The sequence below is a fragment of the Bombina bombina genome, chromosome 3 (genome assembly GCF_027579735.1).
Source record: "Bombina bombina isolate aBomBom1 chromosome 3, aBomBom1.pri, whole genome shotgun sequence".
Lineage (NCBI taxonomy): Eukaryota > Metazoa > Chordata > Amphibia > Anura > Bombinatoridae > Bombina > Bombina bombina.
Window position 1 is genome coordinate 785,976,448 of NC_069501.1, and position 26,054 is coordinate 786,002,501.

General features: G+C 42.6%; 1 protein-coding gene across 3 annotated transcripts in view; it reads left to right on the forward strand.

Annotated features, from left to right (window-relative positions):
• The window catches only part of GAS6 (growth arrest specific 6), a 391,979-nt gene that overhangs the window by 209,196 nt on the left and 156,729 nt on the right, over positions 1–26,054 (forward strand). For all 3 annotated transcript variants that reach the window (XM_053707678.1, XM_053707680.1, XM_053707679.1), the window contains exons 8-10: positions 13,865–13,990; positions 16,631–16,752; positions 16,933–17,051. In XM_053707678.1, coding sequence (XP_053563653.1) covers positions 13,865–13,990; positions 16,631–16,752; positions 16,933–17,051 — 367 coding nt within the window. The remainder of the gene's footprint in view (positions 1–13,864; positions 13,991–16,630; positions 16,753–16,932; positions 17,052–26,054) is intronic.

Sequence of the window (26,054 nt, forward strand, 5' to 3'; positions counted from 1 at the left end):
CTAAAAACATTTTGGGGTAAAATATTTTCCTTTCTTTACATAAAGATATTCATGTGATATTTTTTTTGTCAGCTTTATACAGTTATGCTGTATACCTCCCAACATTTGTGGCTGGGTATTAGAGACATAAGAGGGTCAGGGGGGCCTGTTGCCATTTTGTGGGAAGGCTGTATTAAGAGGCGGCAGGGTCATTGTTATATCGTGGGTGTGTTTGGGCAGTGTGTGACTGTGTCTGGTCAGTCTGTGGGTGGGGTTAAGATAAATTCTGCAAATAGGGACATATAGCTGCTTCAGAGGAACAGCAGGACAGAGCTCAGAATTTGGGAATGTCTCAAATAGGGACAGTTGTGAGGTCTGCTTTCAAGTGATTTAGCCTATGAGTAACATTATGCTAGACAAGCAGATGATTAGTTTTCTGGCTGCAGACTGACAACAAAGAACCAAGTTGCCATATCTGGTCCATCAATATGTGCACTTTCCCTGTAAATACTGTTCTAAGGTAGGAGTTATATATAGATAGTATCAAGAGGGGTAAACTAATAATTAAAATAATTCAAAAAGTAATCTTATAAAATCCAAATATGTAATAAAAAGTTCCATAGAAAGATTTATCCTTGCTGCTTCTTCTTTATAATGGACCAACTTATTTAGAAAGGATCCCATGTGTTTTGAAATAATAAACAAGAGGGGAGCACACAGGATAGGACTGCTAATATAGGCCTAATTTCCATTGCTATTGTAAACTGGTGGTAACAAGAAGTATCTCCATTAAAGTCTATGGATATGTTTCTTTTTAATGGTGATGAGAGTCCACAAGACCATACTCTTGGAATTATATCACCTGGCCACCAGAGGAGGCAAAGACACCCTAACTAGAGTTTTAAGTATCCCTTTTTTTCCCTTTCTCTCCCAGTAGTTCTTTGCCTCATCAAAGTGAGGGCAAGGATTGGATTTTACAGTTTGTTCAGGAGGGTTTCAATAAAGGTTTGTCGGTCTGTTCTATTAAGTGTCAGATCTCGGCTCTTTCTGTTCTGTTACACAGGAAACTAGCTTGTTTGCCTGATATTCAATCCTTTGTATAGGCTCTGGTAAGGATCAGACCTGTTATCAGTCCTATTTCCTTCTTAATATGGGAAGAGTCCACAGCTGCATTCCTTACTTGTGGGAAATACTGAACCTGGCCATCAGGAGGAGGCAAAGACACCCCAGCCAAAGGCTTAAATACCTCCCCCACTTCTGCATAACCCCAGTCATTCTTTTCCTTTCGTCACAGGAGGTTGGCAGAGAAGTGTCAGAAGATTTGGGAGTAGTCTCTTATGGAGGGTAGTACTCTTTGAGATGGGACTGGAGTTTTAAGTAGTCCTGTCAGCCTCTCAGTAAGATCATGGATGAAAGTTAGAGTCCAGAGATGCAGGGAGAGTCTTTCTGCCAAACCATCCAGACTCATATCAACTCCATAAGCAATCAGCGTTGACAAGTTTCGCTGCCTGCTTTCTTCACTCAAGTCCATGTCAGAAGCTGCTATCTGTCAAACTTGAAGGACCGTGTTACTGTTCCATGGCAAAGATTCTGGTAAGAGCGTTTAATTTTTTTATACATGTATGATAACGCAAGAAGACAGGGTCACAGTGTGACTCCTTTTATCTGTATAGAATCAAGGGTTAATATCTCCTGAGGAGGATTATTGAACAGTGGGGAATAATCTTATATGTTTGATTTTATGCTGCTTTTATGTGTGAGATGTTATGGGCTCATAGGCTGTTATGGAATATACAGGTTTTACTTTCACTTTGAGAACTGTGCAGCTTACAAGTTTGGCGCACTTTTTTTTCTCATAGCAGAGACGGTCCTGCATTGTGCAGTTTTCATTCCCTCTTTCCTGACATGGGTGTCTATCAGAGAGAAGACATAAATCTCTGTACTGTCTGGGTCATAGGTGGTGGGGAATGCCCCAGCCATTCAGGTATAAGGGTGCCGTTTTTGTGAATAAAATAAGATTGTTTTATTTTCTATAGTTCTCTGGTTATTGCACTAGCGATGGAGGATTCTGTTACTTTAGAGGGTACTCCCTCTATTCCTAAAGAGTAATCCCTGTTTATATTGTGAGGAGGCGTTAGATCTGCCCTCTCAATTATGTTCCATATGCCTTGATAATATTAAACATGTTTGATACCACTGAGCCGTCCACCTCTGAGGAGTTGTCGTCCAGTCAGGTGCGTACCCTACATTCTTCTCTCTACACATGCAGTTTCCCGTAGCATTGCTGATCCTCCATCTGGAGGGGCCTTTTTTCCACCAGACGTTACTGCGCAGATGGCGGTGTCTGCGGCCTTTAATGCTTTACCTCACCCTGCCAAGCGCAAGCGAAATGTTATATATTGCACTCCTTCCCAGAGTACATCAGATAATTTATTGGATTTATCTAATAAGTTTATCCGAGGATGAAGTTCTTTCTGAGACTTCAGAGTATGAACATTCTGTATCAGAGTCTGCTGCCTCTAAACCTCCGGCCGTGGAGGAACCAGACTTTAGTTTTAGGAATTTGCGCTTTCTTCTAAAGGAAGTTTTGGCAAATTTAGAGGTTCCAGAGGCCAAATTGCCTGATGAACCTTTGATTCCTAAATAGGATAGAGTTTGGGGACAGGGTGGTACCTTATCCTTCCCTGCTCCTGTTAGATGGCGAACATTATTAAGAATGAATGGGACAGGATTGGATTCCTTTTCCCCCTCTTCTTCCTTTAAGAAATTGTTCCCTGGTCCTGGACTCTCAATGGAGTTGTGGGGTTCCGTCCCTAAAAGGGATGGAGCTATCTTCACCCTTGCTAAACATACTGCTATCCCGCTTGAGGATAGCTCTTCGTTTGAAGAGCCCATGGATAAAAGATGGAAACTCTGTTAAAAAAGATGTTTCAACATACGGGATATTTGTTTCAACTGGCGGAGGCTGTTGCCGCGGTTGCTGGAGAAACTACCTACGGGTGCGACTCCTTATAGGATTTGATGGATTTGAATTCTAAGGCTTCAGCTTTGCTGCTCAGGTCCGTCGGCCTCTGGCTGCTGTCATGATCTGCGGATAGACTTCTTTCCCTCCTCTTTAAGGGAAAGATTTTGTTTAATCCAGGCCTGGACTCAATTATCTCCACTGTCACAGGGGGCAAGGGTGCCCTCCTACCGTAAGAGAGTAAGAACTAGTCTAAAGGACAATTTTCATTCTTTTCATTCTGATAAAGCCCATTGTCAGCAGTCCTCCGCTAAGCCAGAGCAAACCAAGAGCTCTTGGAAGCAGGCTCAGTCCTGGAATAAATCCAAACAGAGCAAGAAGCCTGCCAAGTGTAGGTCGGCATGAATGGGCAGTCCCCGGTCCTCTTCTGGATCGTGTAGCGAGCCGTCGCTCTTTTCAGTCGCTTGGTTCAGGGATGTGCAGGATCCATGGGTCCTGGAGGTCATAGCTCAGGGTTACAAGATAGGTTTCAAGTCTCAGCCACCCAGGGGCAGAATCCTCCTCTCAAACCTGTCTTCCTGTCTGACCTCTTAGGAGTTATTGTCTTGGTGCCTATGGCAGAGAGAGGTTTGGGATACTATTCAAACCTTTTCATGGTGCCAAAGAAGGAGGGAACTTTCTGTCAGATTCTAGACCTAAAGTGCTTAAACAAGTTTTTATATGTCCCCTTGTTCAAGATGGAGACAATAAGGGCCATTCTTACCCTTGTTTGAGAAGGGCAGTTCATGACCACAATAGATTTGAAGGATGCTCCCTTCACGTACCAATGCTCAAGGACCACTCCAGTTCCTAAAGTTTGCGTCCCTGGACCAGCACTTCCAGCTTATTGCACTGCCGTTGGGTCTAGCTACGGCTCCAAGAAATTTTTCGAAGAGTGGACCATTCAGAATCTCTCCTCTGTCTTCTTCGATCCCATGGATGGAAGATAAATCTAGAGAGAGTTCTCTTATATCAGGTACCAGGGTGGAATTCCCGGGTACTAAAATTGACTCCATAGACATGAGAATATTTCTAACAGACCAGAGACGTTGCACACCTCCTTAAGGCCTTCTGTGGCTCGGTGTATGAAGGTGAATGGTCTCATGGTGTCCAGCATGGACATCATTCCCTTTGCCAGGTTTCACCTCAGTCTGTTGCAACTGCGCATGCTGAAGCAGTGGAACGGCGATCATTCGGACCGGTCTCAACAGATTTTTCTGGACAACTGATCGAGAGAATCGCTCTCTTGGTGGTTTTGTCCGGATCTCTTGTCCCAAGGGACGTCCGTCTTAAGACCATCCTGGGTGATTGTGACTACGGTTGCCAGTCTGTCAGAATAAAGAACTGTTTGGGGTGCCAGGAAGGCACAGGGCATATGGACTCAGGAGGAAAGCTCCCTCCCAATCTCATTTTGAAACTTTGGGCAATATACAATGCTCTGAAGGCTTGGCCTCTGCTGGGTTTGTCCCAGTTTATCATATTCCAATCAGACCTCAGCGGCTTAGATCAACCATCAGGGGGGGGAGGGGAAGCTCCCTAGCTATAAGTGAAGTATCTCGGATTCTGGAGTGGACAGAGACCCACATCTGTTTGCTGTCAGCGATTCACATTCCGGTGTGGATAACTGGGCAGCAGATTTCCTCATCAGACCATCCTTTTATCCGGGGGAATGGTCTCTCCATCCCAAAGTGTTTGCGGAGATAACCTCATCAGCTTAGATCAACCATCAGGGGGGGAGGGGAAGCTCCCTAGCTATAGGGGAAGTATCTCGGATTCTGGAGTGGACAGAGACCCACATCTGTTTGCTGTCAGCGATCCACATTCCGGGTGTGGATAACTGGGCAGCGGATTTCCTCATCAGACAATCCTTTCATCTGGGGGAATGGTCTCTCCATCCCAAAGTGTTTGCAGAGATTTGCAAAAGAAAGATCTTATGACGTCTCAATACCAAGCTACCCAGATATGGGTCGAGGTACAGGGATCCTCAGGCGGAGCTAACCGATGCATTAGCGATGCATTAGTGGTGCCTTGTAGGTTCCATCTAATTTATCTTTTCCGGCCGTGTACCACTACTTACTCGTGTAGTAGTCCGAATCAAGCAAGAGCAGGCGTCAGTGATACTGATTGCTCCTTCTTGGCTGCGAAGGATATGGTTCGCGGATCTAGTGGGGATGTCCTCATCTCCTCCGTGGAAGTTAACTTGTTGCAGGGATCTGCTGACCAAGGTCTCTTTGTTCATCAATGTCTAGATTCTCTGAGGCTGACTGTGTGGAGATTGAACGCTTAGTCTTAGCGAAGAGAGGGTTTTCTGAGTTATTTTTACTCTCATTCAAGCTTGTAAGCTGGTTGCTCGTCGCATCTATCATAAAGTGTGGAGGACCTACTTGTTCTGTTCTCCAGGATTAACTGGAGAAGGGCTTTTCTGCAAGTCCCCTGATGGGACAGATTTCGGCCCTGTCTGTGTTACTGCACAAGAGATTCGCTGAGCTTCCAGATGTGCAGTCATTTGTTGTTAAGGCTCTGCTAGGATCAGACCTGTGTTTAGATCAAATGCTCCTCCTTTGAGATTAAATCTTGTTCTTAAAGTTTTGCAACGGGCTCCGTTGGAGCCTATGCATGAAGTAGACATTAAATTGTTGTCTTGGAAGGTTCCTTTTCTACTGGCTATTGCTTCTGCGCGCAGAGTATCTGGCTTTCCATGCTTATAAGGCTGTTCCACGAACCAAGTTAGGTTTTCTTCCTAAGTTTGTTTCAATTCGCAACATCAATCAAGAGATTGTGGTTCCTTTCTTATGGTCCTATTCCTTCTTCGTCGAAAGGAACGTTTTTAACGTAATTCTGGATGTGGTTTGTGCCTTGAGGTTCTATCTTCAGGCCACAAAGGAATTTAGACAAACTTCTTTCTCTGTCTGTTCTCTTTCCCGGGAAGCGTGGGGGTCAGAGGGCCTCTTTGACTTCCTTATCTTTGTGGCTGAGGAGTGTCATCCGTTTAGCATTGAGACACCGGGACATAAGCCTCCTCTGTGCATTACTGCTCATTCTACGAGAGCAGTGCTTTCCTCTTGGGCCTTCAAAAATGAGGCCTCTATGGATCAGATTTGTAAGGCGGCTTATCTGGTCCTCCTTACATACTTTTTCCAAACTTTACAAGTTTTTGATATTTTTGCAGGCTGTGGTGCCCTCAGATTAGGGTCTGCCTCTCTTTTTTTCTGTGTGTACTCTAGAGCTTGGGTATATGTTTCCCACAATTAAGGAATGCAGCTGTGGTCTCTTCCCATATTAAGAAGGGAAACTTAAATTATTCTTGCCTGATAATTTCCTTTCCTTCTGTATGGGAAGAGTCCATAGCTCCCGCCCGTGTTCTCCGATGGGCGGCCCTAAATTTAAATTTATTCTTCTGGCACCTTTTTCACCCTGATATTTCTCCTACTGTTCCTTGTTCCCTCGGCAGAATAACTGGGGTTATGAGGAAGTGGGGGAGGTATTTAAGCCTTTGGCTGGGGTGTCTTTGCCTCCTCCTGTGACCAGGTTCAGTATTTCCCACAAGTAAGGAATGCAGCCGGTGACTCTTCCCATACAGAAGAAAAGGAAATTATCAGGCAAGCATAATTTAAAATTTCTCCTCCATGGAGTCTCAATTTGGTTCTTAAAGCATTTTAACCTATGTGTTCTTTGGATAGCAAGACTTTCAGAATTATCAGCTCTTCCTAGTGATCTGCCTTGTTTTTCATCAGGATTAGTCTGTTTCACGTACTGCGTCCAGTATTTTGCCAAAGGTGGTTTCAACTGAAAACATTAATCGGGAGATTATTATTATTATTCCTGCATTATGTCCTAAATCTAGTTCTTCTACGGAGGGACTATTACAATATTCAAATGTGAGAGACTAGCGACTTTTGTTAGTCCTCCAGTTTGTTTGTTTTGTATTCTAGTAAGCGTAAGGGCTAGATGGCTACTGCGGTGTCTTTTGGCTTTTTGGTTGAGGAGTTTGATCCACAGGGCTTTCTTGGAGGTGGGCCAGCATCTGCCTGCCAGAATTTCTGATCATTCAAACCATTCTGTGTCTACTTCCTGTGCCTTCAAGAATGAAGCTTCTGTAGAACAAATATGCAAGGCTGCAACCTGGTCTTCGTTGCATACTTTAACAAAGTTTTATCATTTTAATGTTTTTGCCTTGGCAGAGGCAGCATTTGGCAGGAAGGTTCTTCAGGCGGTGGTTCCTGATAAGTAGGTTCCTGCCTTACCTTTTTTGGCCTACCCAAAATGTTCATCCAATCCACAGCTTGGGTTTTTGTTCCCAAGAGTACATTCTTGTCGGCTCTTACCCACCAATAGAAAGAAAAAAAAATAATATTCTTACCTGATATAACCCTCCCATTTCTTTCTGGGGGCACCAGTTCTAGTTTGCACCTCCTTTAACCTACTATCTTTCTTACTTCTTTATTCCTATCCTTGGCTATATGGACTACTGGGAGGGAAAGGGAAGTAGGAGAGTTAGGGTGTCTTTGCCTCCTCCTGGTGGCCAGGTGATGTAATGCCTAAGAGTAAGATCTTGTGAACTCTCACTACCAAGATAGAAATTAATTTATCAGGTACGAATAAATTAAGTTTCTCCAACATAGGTGTGTCCGGTCCACGGCGTCATCCTTACTTGTGGGATATTCTCTTCCCCAACAGGAAATGGCAAAGAGCCCAGCAAAGCTGGTCACATGATCCCTCCTAGGCTCCGCCTTCCCCAGTTATTCTCTTTGCCGTTGTACAGGCAACATCTCCACGGAGATGGCTTAGAGTTTTTTTGGTGTTTAAATGTAGTTTTTATTCTTCAATCAAGAGTTTGTTATTTTAAAATAGTGCTGGTATGTACTATTTACTCTGAAACAGAAAAGAGATGAAGATTTCTGTTTGTAAGAGGAAAATGATTTTAGCAACCGTTACTAAAATCGATGGCTGTTTCCACACAGGACTGTTGAGAGGAATTAACTTCAGTTGGGGGAAACAGTGAGCAGACTTTTGCTGCTTGAGGTATGACACATTTCTAACAAGACTTGGTAATGCTGGAAGCTGTCATTTTCCCTATGGGATCCGGTAAGCCATTTTTATTAAATAAGAATAAAGGGCTTCACAAGGGCTTTAAAGACTGGTAGACATTTTTCTGGGCTAAAACAATTGATTTATAAGCATTTTTAATAGTTTATAGCTTTGAGGAGTTATTTTATTCTTGGGAATTATGTTAAATAACCGGCAGGCACTGTATTGGACACCTTTTTCACTGGGGGCCTTCTCTAATCATAGGCAGAGCCTCATTTTCGCGCCACTAATGCGCAGTTGTTTTTGGGAAGCAAGGCATGCAGATGCATGTGTGAGGAGCTCAGATACATAGAAAAAGCTTACTGAAGGCGTCATTTGGTATTGTATTCCCCTCTGGGCTTGGTTGGGTCTCAGCAAAGCAGATACCAGGGACTGTATAGGGGTTAAATATAAAAACGGCTCCGGTTCCGTTATTTTAAGAGTTAAAGCTTTCAAATTTGCAATACTTTTAAGGCTTTAAGACACTGTGGTGAAATTTTGGTGAATTTTGAACAATTCCTTCATACTTTTTCACATATTCAGTAATAAAGTGTGTTCAGTTTAAAATTTAAAGTGACAGTAACGGTTTTATTTTAAAACGTTTTTTGTACTTTGTTATCAAGTTTATGCCTGTTTAACATGTCTGAACTATCAGATAGACTATGTTCTGTATGTGAGGAAGCCAAGGTTCCTTCTCATTTAAATAGATGTGATGTATGTGACAAAAAATTTAGAGAAAATGATGCCCAAGATGATTCCTCAAGTGAGGGGAGTAAGCATGGTACTGCATCATCCCCTCCTTCGTCTACGCCAGTCTTGCCCACACAGGAGGCCCCTAGTACATCTAGTGCGCCAATACTCCTTACTATGCAACAATTAACGGCTGTAATGGATAATTCTATCAAAAACATTTTAGCCAAAATGCCCACTTATCAGCAAAAGCGCGACTGCTCTGTTTTAGAAAATACCGAAGAGCATGAGGACGCTGATGATAATGGTTCTGACATGCCCCTACACCAGTCTGAGGGGGCCAGGGAGGTTTTGTCTGAGGGAGAAATTTCAGATTCAGGGAAAATTTCTCAACAAGCTGAACCTGATGTGATTACATTCAAATTTAACTTGGAACATCTCCGCGCTCTGCTTAAGGAGGTGTTATCTACTCTGGATGATTGTGACAATTTGGTCATTCCAGAGAAATTATGTAAGATGGACAAGTTCCTAGAGGTCCCGGGGCCCCCCGAAGCTTTTCCTATACCCAAGCGGGTGGCGGACATTGTAAACAAAGAATGGGAAAGGCCCGGCATACCTTTTGTCCCTCCCCCTATATTTAAGAAATTGTTTCCTATGGTCGACCCCAGAAAGGACTTATGGCAGACAGTCCCCAAGGTCGAGGGGGCGGTTTCTACTCTAAACAAACGCACTACTATCCCTATAGAAGATAGTTGTGCTTTCAAAGATCCTATGGATAAAAAATTAGAGGGTTTGCTTAAAAAGATGTTTGTTCAGCAAGGTTACCTTCTACAACCAATTTCATGCATTGTTCCTGTCACTACAGCAGCGTGTTTCTGGTTCGATGAACTAGAAAAGTCGCTCAATAAAGATTCTTCTTATGAGGAGATTATGGACAGAATTCATGCTCTTAAATTGGCTAACTCTTTTACTTTAGACGCCACTTTGCAATTGGCAAGATTAGCGGCGAAAAATTCGGGGTTTGCTATTGTGGCGCGCAGAGCGCTTTGGCTAAAATCTTGGTCAGCGGATGCGTCTTCCAAGAACAAATTGCTTAACATACCTTTCAAGGGGAAAACGCTGTTTGGCCCTGACTTGAAAGAGATTTCAGATATCACTGGGGGTAAGGGCCACGCCCTTCCTCAGGATAGGTCTTTTAAGGCTAAAAATAAACCAAATTTTCGTCCCTTTCGCAGAAACGGACCAGCCCCAAGTTCTACATCCTCTAAGCAAGAGGGTAATACTTCTCAAACCAAGCCAGCCTGGAGGCCAATGCAAGGCTGGAACAAAGGTAAGCAGGCCAAGAAACCTGCCACTGCTACCAAGACAGCATGAGATGTTGGCCCCCGATCCGGGACCGGATCTGGTGGGGGGCAGACTTTCTCTCTTCGCTCAGGCTTGGGCAAGAGATGTTCTGGATCCTTGGGCGCTAGAAATAGTCTCCCAAGGTTATCTTCTGGAATTCAAGGAGCTACCCCCAAGGGGGAGGTTCCACAGGTCTCAATTGTCTTCAGACCACATAAAAAGACAGGCATTCTTACATTGTGTAGAAGACCTGTTAAAAATGGGAGTGATTCATCCTGTTCCATTAGGAGAAAAAGGGATGGGATTCTACTCCAATCTGTTCATAGTTCCCAAAAAAGAGGGAACATTCAGACCAATCTTAGATCTCAAGATCCTAAACAAATTTCTCAAGGTTCCATCGTTCAAAATGGAAACCATTCGGACAATTCTTCCTACCATCCAGGAAGGTCAATTCATGACCACGGTGGATTTAAAGGATGCGTTTCTACATATTCCTATCCACAAGGAACATCATCGGTTCCTAAGGTTCGCCTTTCTGGACAAGCATTACCAGTTTGTGGCACTTCCATTCGGATTAGCCACTGCTCCAAGAATTTTCACAAAGGTACTAGGGTCCCTTCTAGCGGTGCTAAGACCAAGGGGCATTGCAGTAGTACCTTACTTGGACGACATACTGATTCAAGCGTCGTCTCTACCACAAGCAAAGGCTCATACGGACATTGTCCTGGCCTTTCTCAGATCTCACGGGTGGAAAGTGAACGTAGAAAAAAGTTCTCTATCTCCGTCAACAAGAGTTCCCTTCTTGGGAACAATAATAGACTCCTTAGAAATGAGGATTTTTCTGACAGAGGCCAGAAAATCAAAACTTCTAAGCTCTTGTCAAGTACTTCATTCTGTTCTTCTTCCTTCCATAGCGCAGTGCATGGAAGTAATAGGTTTGATGGTCGCGGCAATGGACATAGTTCCTTTTGCGCGAATTCATCTAAGACCATTACAACTGTGCATGCTCAGTCAGTGGAATGGGGATTATACAGACTTGTCTCCGACGATACAAGTAGATCAGAGGACCAGAGATTCACTCCGTTGGTGGCTGACCCTGGACAACCTGTCACAAGGGATGAGCTTCCGCAGACCAGAGTGGGTCATTGTCACGACCGACGCCAGTCTGGTGGGCTGGGGTGCGGTCTGGGAACCCCTGAAAGCTCAGGGTCTTTGGTCTCGGGAAGAATCTCTTCTCCCGATAAATATTCTGGAACTGAGAGCGATATTCAATGCTCTCAAGGCTTGGCCTCAGCTAGCAAAGGCCAAATTCATACGGTTTCAATCAGACAACATGACGACTGTTGCGTATATCAACCATCAGGGGGGAACAAGGAGTTCCCTGGCGATGGAAGAAGTGACCAAAATAATTCAATGGGCGGAGACTCACTCCTGCCACTTGTCTGCAATCCACATCCCAGGAGTGGAAAATTGGGAAGCGGATTTTCTGAGTCGTCAGACATTTCATCCGGGGGAGTGGGAACTCCATCCGGAAATCTTTGCCCAAATAATTCAATTGTGGGGCATTCCAGACATGGATCTGATGGCGTCTCGTCAGAACTTCAAGGTTCCTTGCTACGGGTCCAGATCCAGGGATCCCAAGGCGACTCTAGTGGATGCACTAGTAGCACCTTGGAGCTTCAACCTAGCTTATGTGTTCCCACCGTTTCCTCTCATTCCCAGGCTGGTAGCCAGGATCAAACAGGAGAGGGTATCGGTGATCTTGATAGCTCCTGCGTGGCCACGCAGGACTTGGTATGCAGATCTGGTGAATATGTCATCGGCTCCACCATGGAAGCTACCTTTGAGACAGGACCTTCTTGTTCAAGGTCCGTTCGAACATCCGAATCTGGCCTCACTCCAACTGACTGCTTGGAGATTGAACGCTTGATTTTATCAAAGCGAGGGTTCTCAGATTCTGTCATTGATACTCTTGTTCAGGCCAGAAAGCCTGTAACTAGAAAAATCTACCATAAAATATGGAAAAAATATATCTGTTGGTGTGAATCTAAAGGATTCCCATGGAACAAGATAAAAATTCCTAAGATTCTATCCTTTCTTCAAGAAGGTTTGGAGAAAGGATTATCTGCAAGTTCTTTGAAGGGACAGATTTCTGCTTTATCTGTTTTACTTCACAAAAAGCTGGCGGCTGTGCCAGATGTTCAAGCTTTTGTTCAGGCTCTGGTTAGAATCAAGCCTGTTTACAAACCTTTGACTCCTCCTTGGAGTCTTAATTTAGTTCTTTCAGTTCTTCAGGGGGTTCCGTTTGAACCCCTACATTCCTTTGATATCAAGTTATTATCTTGGAAAGTTTTGTTTTTGGTTGCAATTTCTTCTGCTAGAAGAGTTTCAGAGTTATCTGCTCTGCAGTGTTCTCCTCCTTATCTGGTGTTCCATGCAGATAAGGTGGTTTTGCGTACTAAACCTGGTTTTCTTCCGAAAGTTGTTTCTAACAAAAATATTAACCAGGAGATAGTCGTGCCTTCTTTGTGTCCGAATCCAGTTTCAAAGAAGGAACGTTTGTTGCACAATTTGGATGTAGTTCGTGCTCTAAAATTCTATTTAGAGGCTACAAAGGATTTCAGACAAACATCTTCCTTGTTTGTTGTTTATTCTGGTAAAAGGAGAGGTCAAAAAGCAACTTCTACCTCTCTCTCTCTTTTTGGCTTAAAAGCATCATCAGATTGGCTTATGAGACTGCCGGACGGCAGCCTCCTGAAAGAATCACAGCTCATTCCACTAGGGCCGTGGCTTCCACATGGGCCTTCAAGAACGAGGCTTCTGTTGATCAGATATGTAAGGCAGCGACTTGGTCTTCACTGCACACTTTTACTAAATTTTACAAATTTGATACTTTTGCTTCTTCTGAGGCTATTTTTGGGAGAAAGGTTTTGCAAGCCGTGGTGCCTTCCATCTAAGTGACCTGATTTGCTCCCTCCCATCATCCGTGTCCTAAAGCTTTGGTATTGGTTCCCACAAGTAAGGATGACGCCGTGAACCGGACACACCTATGTTGGAGAAAACAGAATTTATGTTTACCTGATAAATTACTTTCTCCAACGGTGTGTCCGGTCCACGGCCCGCCCTGGTTTTTTAATCAGGTCTGATGATTTATTTTCTCTAACTACAGTCACCACGGTATCATATGATTTCTCCTATACAAATATTCCTCCTTTACGTCGGTCGAATGACTGGGGAAGGCGGAGCCTAGGAGGGATCATGTGACCAGCTTTGCTGGGCTCTTTGCCATTTCCTGTTGGGGAAGAGAATATCCCACAAGTAAGGATGACGCCGTGGACCGGACACACCGTTGGAGAAAGTAATTTATCAGGTAAACATAAATTCTGTTTTTTATGTTGCCACCAGTTTACACATTTTAGAACAGCAATCACAAACACTTGTAACAAACAATAAATGTCCATTTACATTTAGTGACCTTAAACCTGTGATTTATGTTGAGTGCTTCAAGATGGAGATATAACCCCCTCTGTGTCACATAGGGTTGTTCCTTTTATCACCAGCAATCACCTAGAATTAGAGAGGATCCACTTTTCCAGCAGTCTATGCCTCTGTCATTAATTATTGCAAGAGTCTTACAATTTTGTGAAAGTAAAAAAAGTCTCTTAAAAACAGTGCCAACTGTGTAGTGTGGCGACTTATAGGATATCAATTTGTAATTCTTTTTTGACAGTAAATGGCTCTTTAGTTCTTTAAAGGCAACTAACCCTTGCTTATATTTTGCAGACATTAATGAATGCTCAATATCACCAAGCATATGTGGAACCGCACAGTGTAAAAACATGCCTAGCACTTACGCATGTCTTTGTGAAGATGGATACAAATATGATGAATCAACTAAAAGTTGTCAAGGTATGTGTATAGCCTTTGAAATGGATATTCACACATCTCTCACATACACCCGTACAAAACAAGCAACGCATGGATATGCACAACTAGTTTGTGGGATGGAAACTCACTGGCTGACAAGGACAGTCCCCAAAACGTAAAAACAAAATGTCCACTTTAAAGGGTTAGAAAAGTGAAAAAGAAATGTGCATGAGTGCATTTCAATTTAAAATATAAGCATTTTTGTAATATACTTTCATCAGTAAAAGTTATTGTTTTTTTGCGAAAAACACATATCCTGTGAAGGCCTGTGCACCAGTATTTAAACACCACAACTGCTCAGAAAGTCAGCAGTGACTTGTATGATACAAATTAGGTCTTGAGAAGCAATACACACCACTACCAGTTCTCTAAGCAGACATGGGGGTCGATTTATTAAACCGCAGGCCGCTAGCAGGGGGTTTCAATCATCCCGATTGTATCGAATCTGGATGATTGCAGTCCACCACCCAAGAGGTGGCGGACAAGTTAACGAGCAGAGGTCTTACAACCGCTGCTTCTTAGGTTTCTGGCGAGCTGGAAACATCGGGCGGAGAAAGCAGCTTCCGCTGCTTATTAAATCTCCCCCATGGTATTTGGATACTGGCGCACAGGCCATCACAGGATATGTGCATATGCTGCAGAAAGTATATGGAAAAAATACCTTTTTTTTCAAATTGATTTAAAATGCACCCATGCACATTTCATTTTTTACATATATATATATATACATACATGGAGTGCAGAATTATTAGGCAAATTAGTATTTTGACCACATCATCCTCTTTATGCATGTTGTCTTACTCCAAGCTGTATAGGCTCGAAAGCCTACTACCAATTAAGCATATTAGGTGATGTGCATCTCTGTAATGAGAAGGGGTGTGGTCTAATGACATCAACACCCTATATCAGGTGTGCATAATTATTAGGCAACTTCCTTTCCTTTGGCAAAATGGGTCAAAAGAAGGACTTGACAGGCTCAGAAAATTCAAAAATAGTGAGATATCTTGCAGAGGGATGCAGCACTCTTAAAATTGCAAAGCTTCTGAAGCGTGATCATCGAACAATCAAGCGTTTCATTCAAAATAGTCAACAGGGTCGCAAGAAGCGTGTGGAAAAACCAAGGCGCAAAATAACTGCCCATGAACTGAGAAAAGTCAAGCGTGCAGCTGCCAAGATGCCACTTGCCACCAGTTTGGCCATATTTCAGAGCTGCAACATCACTGGAGTGCCGAAAAGCACAAGGTGTGCAATACTCAGAGACATGGCCAAGGTAAGAAAGGCTGAAAGACGACCACCACTGAACAAGACACACAAGTTGAAACGTCAAGACTGGGCCAAGAAATATCTCAAGACTGATTTTTCTAAGGTTTTATGGACTGATGAAATGAGAGTGAGTCTTGATGGGCCAGATGGATGGGCCCGTGGCTGGATTGGTAAAGAGCAGAGAGCTCCAGTCCGACTCAGACGCCAGCAAGGTGTAGGTGGAGTACTGGTTTGGGCTGGTATCATCAAAGATGAGCTTGTGGGGCCTTTTCGGGTTGAGGATGGAGTAAAGCTCAACTCCCAGTCCTACTGCCAGTTTCTGGAAGACACCTTCTTCAAGCAGTGGTACAGGAAGAAGTCTGCATCCTTCAAGAAAAACATGATTTTCATGCAGGACAATTCTCCATCACACGCGTCCAAGTACTCCACAGCGTGGCTGGCAAGAAAGGGTATAAAAGAAGAAAATCTAATGACATGGCCTCCTTGTTCACCTGATCTGAACCCCATTGAGAACCTGTGGTCCATCATCAAATGTGAGATTTACAAGGAGGGAAAACAGTACACCTCTCTGAACAGTGTCTGGGAGGCTGTGGTTGCTGCTGCATGCAATGTTGATGGTGAACAGATCAAAACACTGACAGAATCCATGGATGGCAGGCTTTTGAGTGTCCTTGCAAAGAAAGGTGGCTATATTGGTCACTGATTTGTTTTTGAATGTCAGAAATGTATATATGTGAATGTTGAGATGTTATATTGGTTTCACTGGTAAAAATAAATAATTGAAATGGGTATATATTTGTTTTTTGTTAAGTTGCCTAATAATTATGCACAGTAATAGTCACCTGCACACACAGATATCCCCCTAAAATAGCTAAAACTAAAAACAAACTAAAAACTACTTCCAAAAATATTCAGCTTTGATATTTGAGTTTTTTGGGTTCATTGAGAACATGGTGGTTGTTCAATAATAAAATTAATCCTCAAAAATACAACTTGCCTAATAATTCTGCACTCTCTGTATATATATATCACTTTAAGTAAAACATATATTGTCATTTGCAAATATTAGTTGAATTATAAAAAATAAACTCTCAAATTTAGTTGTAGTATTTTTAAACCCTCTTAATAGGGGAATGAGGTTAAATACTGTTCCAGGACAAATGTAGCATTGTCAATAGACACATCTGCCAACAAATATTTTTAATAGTTCTCCCAATAGCCAATGATTTTCATGCAAACTTTACTTTCAAAAGATCTATTTAGTCAGCAGCCAGTACCTGGGAATTTTATCTAAATTTCAGTGGTTTTACATAAATACAGCATGAATATATTTTGTGATTTTTCTTTATTATCACACAGACATAAATGAATGTGAAGAGCAGCGATGTGAACAGGCTTGTGTCAACTCTCCAGGAAGCTATAACTGCCACTGCGATGGAAGAGGAGGTGTTAAATTATCCTATAACATGAACACGTGTGAGGTATTAACTGATTCATTGGGTAGTATAATAGCATGTAATGTAGCAGGATGTTAATTAGCTGTGCTGTCAAGTTAATGAATAGAGCAAGTAACTGCTTATCTTAATGTGCATGCTTTAAATGTATGCCTAAGTGGCATTCCGTTGGAAAACTTCACTGTGTTATGCTGAATTTGCTTGCAGGATATTGTACCTTGTCTTCCATTTGCTACTGAAAAGAGCGTAAAATCACTTTACCTTGGCAGAATGTTCAGTGGTACCCCTGTCATCCGGCTGAGATTCAAGCGAAAACAACGCACCAGGTGAGGATACTGCCTGCCATGTGTGTACAGTGTTTGTGCAGCTTTCTTTACGTGTTAAAGGAACATTAGAAGTCAACGTTACAGCCCCAGTGTGCTGCTGGATTATGTATTTCTTTAAAGATGCAACATGTATATCATGAGTTTGGGGAGACAAAAAAAAATAAAAATAAGCACATTACATATCACCTGCTAACAAATAAGTTTCTATTTTTCTTCCTAAGATAGAGAGAGTCCACAGATTCCTTACTTTTGGGAAATACAACACCTGGCCACCAGTCATTCTTTGCCTTTTGTCATGTTAGGAGGTGGCAGAGAAGTGTCAGAAGATTCGGAGAGTCCTGAAAAAGGGTATCTGCCCTTCGAGATAGGACTGGAGTTTTAAGTAGTCATGTCAACCTCTCAGTGAGAGTATTGATGAAAGTTAGAGTCTGGAGATGCAGGGAAACCATCCAGACTACTGCTAACAGCTCCTAAGCAATCCGTGTTGATGAGTTTCACTGCCTGCTTTCTCTTACTCAAGTCCATGTCAGGAGCGCTGCTATAAGACTGTCACACTTGAGAGGCTATGTTCTGTTCCACAGCATGGATCCTGGAGGCAAGATTGTTTCAATTTTTACACATAAAAAGCTATAACAGGGTCACAGTGTGGCTCCTTTATACATTGATAGGATCCTGGGTTAATATCCTCTGTAGGTGGTTTATTGAAGGGTTAATTAATCAGTGTATCAATTATTTACATGCTGCTTTGTGTGATTTTTTTTCCTGGGCTGATAGACTGTGTTTTGGCTGGAACAAACGGGTTTCACTTTTAAGTTTCACTTTAGTTTTTGAAAGTGTTGCACAACTCCTATTACTTGCTGTACTTGTAATAACAGGGGAAGTACTGTCTTGCCCTCCAGGTGACCGGGTGTGGTCTATGTTCATTTCCTCCATTCCGGCTGAGACTTGAACCTGAGGAGAGCATTTCCTCTGTTAACTGTCTGGGTCTAGGAGGTGGTGAGTGTCCCAGCCATTGATTATGAATCAATTATGCACACTTATTCCGTTACAATATTCTATACCGAACAGATCATAAAAAATGTCTAAAATTAACCTTACTCACAATGAGTTGCTCATTTATAATACCACAAATTAATTCTACTAGAACAACTTATAATTAACCAATAACTCTAATTCAATGCCAAATATGGATTACAAATTTACAGCGCTTAATTTACCGCAACCAGAGATTTTAACCACAATAACCAATTTATGTGCAGTTCTGAAAGAGTTCACAATAAGGACTGACTTTATAAATCTGGAGTGCAAAATCCTGTCTGGCAAATAAATTACTTAGCACTAAATATGACTGTTCTAATTTACACAGGACTATGGATATAAACTTAAAACATCAAATATGTTCTTTAACTTACCAACTGCATTCTAACTATAGCTTTAGAATACCTTTGATTTAAATATAAAATACAGATCAACCGTATACATCACCAGTTAAACCAATTTGAAGTTTTATCTTTTCAGATGAATCCAGTTCACCTCATAAATATGAGAGGTATTTGCAATTCAGAGAATAAAAGGTTTAGGCCCAATTTTGCTTATAGAGACTGTTTTCCAAAAGGCAGCCAGGATATCAGTCAGTCAAAATTCCAGCAAAAGACACTTTCTTTCCTCTTGCATGAGCTTTTTTTTTTTTTTTTTTTTTTAAATAGTTTTTATTGAGGTTGTGCAAGACAGTAACAACAATAAAAGGTACAGTGGAAATAATAGTAAACATATCTCAAGTTAAATTGGCTATGCCACTAAGACCTGAAATAAAACAAGGACATTGCAAAGCTGGCAAAACATAAAAAGTCAGGTCATCTCAAGTACAATAGATTGTTACCCAACTGAGTGAAAAGAACCTCTTTTTTTAATTTATATAAGGTATGATAGCACCTCCATTGTTGAAACAGGCCACTCTTGGACCTATGCAAACTAAAAAAACTCAGGGAGGTACTCTAACATTCAACACGGTCATTCTTGGACCTGAGAAGATGTATGTGTAAAAGTACAGCAGGCTAGACAGTGTATGGAAAATATAAATAGCAAAGTGTTAATGAATCTATAATATAATATAGTATATAATACAATATAATATAATATCTGGGCACTATATCCTCCTAATAGTAGGCATAAATTAGGTTTGCAAGTTTATAGGTGTATAGGGGCCATTCAGAACTGGTGTAGTATAAGTACATTATGCTGGATCTATAATAATAGCTGCTAGCTATGTAACTAGTGCTCTGAACTGAAAACCACAGAGGTACCAGATTAACATTAAATTGGAACTAATATACAACTGTTTTGAAATATAAAAGATTTCTTAGCATGCCACACTACCTCGGCCGCTGGCAGTGCGGGGAGATGCCAAGTTATTTCAAGCAGAGAACAGTAATGCTGAACCTCGTGAGCCCACCATGAACAGTCTCTTAGGCATAAATCATACTCGTCCTAGGATAGAGATAGCTAGCAAAATATGCAAAAGTCCCTCTGGACATGAACACCATTACTACAACAATTTAGAGATATGTGTTAGATATGATCCAAGCAAAATTAGTATATGCATATCCGTATAACTAAGCTTTGATAGAGAATAGTAAGAAAAACAAATAAATAATCAAGACATAAACAAGATGAGCATAAAACCACGCTATTACTAATCTAATGCTATACATTAAACTTGTATACAAAAACTTTTGAGGAATATATAAAGCAGTGTGTATCTATATCGTATCAAAGGGACAATAGTTGAAGAACCACAGAACTCTTAACTTGGCATAAGCTAGGAATAGTTACTAGCGTCCATCTTGTCCCAAGCCGAAAGACTTGAGCACTATGTCCGTAATTGGCTTTATCCGATACCCATTCTTATGTAAGCGAGAACAGTGTTCATATGGAAGGATAAACTTGTCACGGCACTGCAGCTGGCTTGCTGTGAAAGATTACCTGCATGATCAGGCTCTCTCGGGATATCAATGTCCTCACGCTGCAAAATGGAGAAAGATTTCCTCTGGGCTGATAGATCGAACTTGTTGCAGTCTAACACGTTAGTTGACAGATCATTTTGGCCCCGACAGTCCCGGTATGCGCCGGTTTTCTTTTTGGGAAAAGTCGACAATGCCCTCTTATGAGATAGGCCGGCTCCTTTTGTCGCAATGGCCGCAGGGCCAAAAGTAGGGCTCTGTGACGCAGCAACCCCTCGGGCCTTGTAGGAATGAGCGGGAGGGCAGCCGGACTTTGCCGGTAGCTCCGGGTAAGTAAAGTTCTTATCTGATCTGAGGCAGCCCTCCGAGGACTCCGGGGCAGGAGCGGAATACTGGTCCGAGATGACCAGAATTAGAGAGCAAAGATCCCTCTGTAGCTGTTCATAGCTTTGTGTGATCTCATTACGTATAGTGTGCTCCCAAACATCCACAGCTGCTAGCGCCTCAATGATGTGTACCAGGATATCTTCCTATTATCTCCACAAATGATAGCTGTTGTGTAAATCTATTTCTGAATAGCCCCCAGTATGTGCCCAAACTCAAATTAGTTTAGTCCTGCTGTCTAGTCCTGCTGACCCTGTGAAACCGGGGGGGGGGGGGGTATTGTAGCTGCTTCTTTAGTTTAGTCCGCCATACTTGCTACGCTCCTCTTGAGAGTAATTATGTTATTAGTAGTAGAAATTATGGCATTATTTAGTAGCAAACGATTCTGCTGAGTTTCCACTTCCATAACATGTTTTGACAAGGAAAGGTAGATATATGCCACGGTAAATAACAAGATTTCTCAAGTTTGTGAGGAGCTTCTCTTTTTTGCGACTGTTCATGGCAACTGCAATGACACGCCCCCCTGCATGAGCTTTTTATCAAGTGATAAGCCTGCATCTGTATTGTAATCATTGGTGAATATTCGGATATGCCCCACAGTGCTTGTCTTTCCATTGGCCCTCGGAGCTGAATATTTAATTGCTTTACTTGGAATGTATGTGGTTATCCAACGCTACCATCTCCTTTGGTTGCAATTCTCGTATAAACCACTAGATGGCAGCAGACAACCGGAAATGCAGTCTCACCATCAATACTGCTAACAGTTTAATATCTAACTTTTAAACTGTTATTAAATACACTTTAATTTCAAGTATCAATAAATTATATGTTCAATCTGTATGGGATTATTTTATAATATTTACCCTGAGTACTTGATTTTATTACTTATAGTATTTTAAAATGGGTTTAAAAGTCATATTTTCTATGAAAGGATTTATAGAATAAACCAACAATAAATTTGTATATCTGACTTATTTAGAAACCTCATCCTCACACCATGTTTCTCCCTGTAAGGCCCACCAGACTTCTGGAAAACAAAGAAAAATATATTTCTCCAACATAGGTGTGTCCGGTCCACGGCGTCATCCTTACTTGTGGGATATTCTCTTCCCCAACAGGAAATGGCAAAGAGCCCAGCAAAGCTGGTCACATGATCCCTCCTAGGCTCCGCCTACCCCAGTCATTCTCTTTGCCGTTGTACAGGCAACATCTCCACGGAGATGGCTTAGAGTTTTTTAGTGTTTAACTGTAGTTTTTATTATTCAATCAAGAGTTTGTTATTTTAAAATAGTGCTGGTATGTACTATTTACTCAGAAACAGAAAAGAGATGAAGATTTCTGTTTGTATGAGGAAAATGATTTTAGCAACCGTTACTAAAATCCATGGCTGTTCCACACAGGACTGTTGAGAGGAATTAACTTCAGTTGGGGGAACAGTGAGCAGTCTCTTGCTGCTTGAGGTATGACACATTCTAACAAGACGATGTAATGCTGGAAGCTGTCATTTTCCCTATGGGATCCGGTAAGCCATGTTTATTAAGATAGTAAATAAGGGCTTCACAAGGGCTTATTAAGACTGTAGACTTTTTCTGGGCTAAATCGATTCATTATTAACACATATTTAGCCTTGAGGAATCATTTAATCTGGGTATTTTGATAAGATTATATCGGCAGGCACTTTTTTAGACACCTTATTCTTTAGGGGCTTTCCCAAATCATAGGCAGAGCCTCATTTTCGCGCCGGTGTTGCGCACTTGTTTTTGAGAGGCATGACATGCAGTCGCATGTGTGAGGAGCTCTGATACATAGAAAAGACTTTCTGAAGGCGTCATTTGGTATCGTATTCCCCTTTGGGCTTGGTTGGGTCTCAGCAAAGCAGATACCAGGGACTGTAAAGGGGTTAAAGTTAAAAACGGCTCCGGTTCCGTTATTTTAAGGGTTAAAGCTTCCAAATTTGGTGTGCAATACTTTTAAGGCTTTAAGACGCTGTGGTGAAATTTTGGTGAATTTTGAACAATTCCTTCATATTTTTTCGCAATTGCAGTAATAAAGTGTGTTCAGTTTAAAATTTAAAGTGACAGTAACGGTTTAATTTTAAAACGTTTTTTGTACTTTGTTATCAAGTTTATGCCTGTTTAACATGTCTGAACTACCAGATAGACTGTGTTCTGAATGTGGGGAAGCCAGAGTTCCTTCTCATTTAAATAAATGTGATTTATGTGACAATGACAATGATGCCCAAGATGATTCCTCAAGTGAGGGGAGTAAGCATGGTACTGCATCATTCCCTCCTTTGTCTACACGAGTCTTGCCCACTCAGGAGGCCCCTAGTACATCTAGCGCGCCAATACTCCTTACTATGCAACAATTAACGGCTGTAATGGATAATTCTGTCAAAAACATTTTAGCCAAAATGCACACTTATCAGCGTAAGCGCGACTGCTCTGTTTTAGATACTGAAGAGCATGACGACGCTGATAATAATGGTTCTGAAGGGCCCCTAAACCAGTCTGATGGGGCCAGGGAGGTTTTGTCTGAGGGAGAAATTACAGATTCAGGGAACATTTCTCAACAAGCTGAACCTGATGTGATTACGTTTAAATTTAAGTTGGAACATCTCCGCGCTCTGCTTAAGGAGGTATTATCCACTCTGGATGATTGTGACAATTTGGTCATCCCAGAGAAGCTATGTAAAATGGACAAGTTCCTAGAGGTCCCGGGGCTCCCAGAAGCTTTTCCTATACCCAAGCGGGTGGCGGACATTGTAAATAAAGAATGGGAAAGGCCCGGTATTCCTTTCGTCCCTCCCCCCATATTTAAAAAATTGTTTCCTATGGTCGACCCCAGAAAGGACTTATGGCAGACAGTCCCCAAGGTCGAGGGAGCGGTTTCCACTTTAAACAAACGCACCACTATACCCATAGAAGATAGTTGTGCTTTCAAAGATCCTATGGATAAAAAATTAGAAGGTTTACTTAAAAAGATGTTTGTTCAACAGGGTTACCTTCTACAACCAATTTCAAGCATTGTCCCTGTCGCTACAGCCGCATGTTTCTGGTTCGATGAGCTGGTAAAGGCGGTCGATAGTGATTCTCCTCCTTATGAGGAGATTATGGACAGAATCAATGCTCTCAAATTGGCTAATTCTTTCACCCTAGACGCCACTTTGCAATTGGCTAGGTTAGCGGCTAAGAATTCTGGGTTTGCTATTGTGGCGCGCAGAGCGCTTTGGTTGAAATCTTGGTCAGCTGATGCGTCTTCCAAGAACAAGCTACTTAACATTCCTTTCAAGGGGAAAACGCTGTTTGGCCCTGACTTGAAAGAGATTATCTCTGATATCACTGGGGGTAAGGGCCATGCCCTTCCTCAGGATCGGCCTTTCAAGGCCAAAAATAAACCTAATTTTCGTCCCTTTCGTAGAAACGGACCAGCCCAAAGTGCTACGTCCTCTAAGCAAGAGGGTAATACTTCTCAAGCCAAGCAAGCTTGGAGACCAATGCAAGGCTGGAACAAGGGAAAGCAGGCCAAGAAACCTGCCAGTGCTACCAAGACAGCATGAAATGTTGGCCCCCGATCCGGGACCGGATCTGGTGGGGGGCAGACTCTCTCTCTTCGCTCAGGCTTGGGCAAGAGATGTTCTGGATCCTTGGACACTAGAAATAGTCTCCCAAGGTTATCTTCTGGAATTCAAGGGGCTTGCCCCAAGGGGGAGGTTCCACAGGTCTCAGTTGTCTTCAGACCACATAAAAAGACAGGCATTCTTACATTGTGTAGAAGACCTGTTAACAATGGGAGTGATTCATCCTGTTCCATTAGGAGAACAAGGGATGGGGTTCTACTCCAATCTGTTCATAGTTCCCAAAAAAGAGGGAACGTTCAGACCAATCTTAGATCTCAAGATCTTAAACAAGTTTCTCAAGGTTCCATCGTTCAAGATGGAAACCATTCGAACAATTCTTCCTTCCATCCAGGAAGGTCAATTCATGACCACGGTGGATTTAAAGGATGCGTATCTACATATTCCTATCCACAAGGAACATCATCGGTTCCTAAGGTTCGCATTCCTGGACAAGCATTACCAGTTCGTGGCGCTTCCTTTCGGATTAGCCACTGCTCCAAGGATTTTCACAAAGGTACTAGGGTCCCTTCTAGCTGTGCTAAGACCAAGGGGCATTGCTGTAGTACCTTACTTGGACGACATTCTGATTCAAGCGTCGTCCCTTCCTCAAGCAAAGGCTCACACGGACATCGTCCTGGCCTTTCTCAGATCTCACGGATGGAAAGTGAACGTGGAAAAGAGTTCTCTATCTCCGTCGACAAGGGTTCCCTTCTTGGGAACAATAATAGACTCCTTAGAAATGAGGATTTTTCTGACAGAGGCCAGAAAAACAAGACTTCTAGACTCTTGTCGGATACTTCATTCCGTTCCTCTTCCTTCCATAGCGCAGTGCATGGAAGTGATAGGTTTGATGGTAGCGGCAATGGACATAGTTCCTTTTGCGCGCATTCATCTAAGACCATTACAACTGTGCATGCTCAGTCAGTGGAATGGGGACTATACAGACTTGTCTCCGAGGATACAAGTAAATCAGAGGACCAGAGACTCACTCCGTTGGTGGCTGTCCCTGGACAACCTGTCACAAGGGATGACCTTCCGCAGACCAGAGTGGGTCATTGTCACGACCGACGCCAGTCTGATGGGCTGGGGCGCGGTCTGGGGATCCCTGAAAGCTCAGGGTCTTTGGTCTCGGGAAGAATCTCTTCTACCGATAAATATTCTGGAACTGAGAGCGATATTCAATGCTCTCAAGGCTTGGCCTCAGCTAGCGAGGGCCAAGTTCATACGGTTTCAATCAGACAACATGACAACTGTTGCGTACATCAACCATCAGGGGGGAACAAGGAGTTCCCTGGCGATGGAAGAAGTGACCAAAATCATTCAATGGGCGGAGTCTCACTCCTGCCACCTGTCTGCAATCCACATCCCAGGAGTGGAAAATTGGGAAGCGGATTTTCTGAGTCGTCAGACATTGCATCCGGGGGAGTGGGAACTCCATCCGGAAATCTTTGTCCAAATCACTCAACTGTGGGGCATTCCAGACATGGATCTGATGGCCTCTCGTCAGAACTTCAAAGTTCCTTGCTTCGGGTCCAGATCCAGGGATCCCAAGGCGGCTCTAGTGGATGCACTAGTAGCACCTTGGACCTTCAAACTAGCTTATGTATTCCCGCCGTTTCCTCTCATCCCCAGGCTGGTAGCCAGGATCAATCAGGAGAGGGCGTCGGTGATCTTGATAGCTCCTGCGTGGCCACGCAGGACTTGGTATGCAGATCTGGTGAATATGTCATCGGCTCCACCATGGAAGCTACCTTTGAGACGAGACCTTCTTGTTCAAGGTCCGTTCGAACATCCGAATCTGGTCTCACTCCAGCTGACTGCTTGGAGATTGAACGCTTGATCTTATCGAAGCGAGGGTTCTCAGATTCTGTTATCGATACTCTTGTTCAGGCCAGAAAGCCTGTAACTAGAAAGATTTACCACAAAATTTGGAAAAAATATATCTGTTGGTGTGAATCTAAAGGATTCCCTTGGGACAAGGTTAAGATTCCTAAGATTCTATCCTTCCTTCAAGAAGGATTGGAAAAAGGATTATCTGCA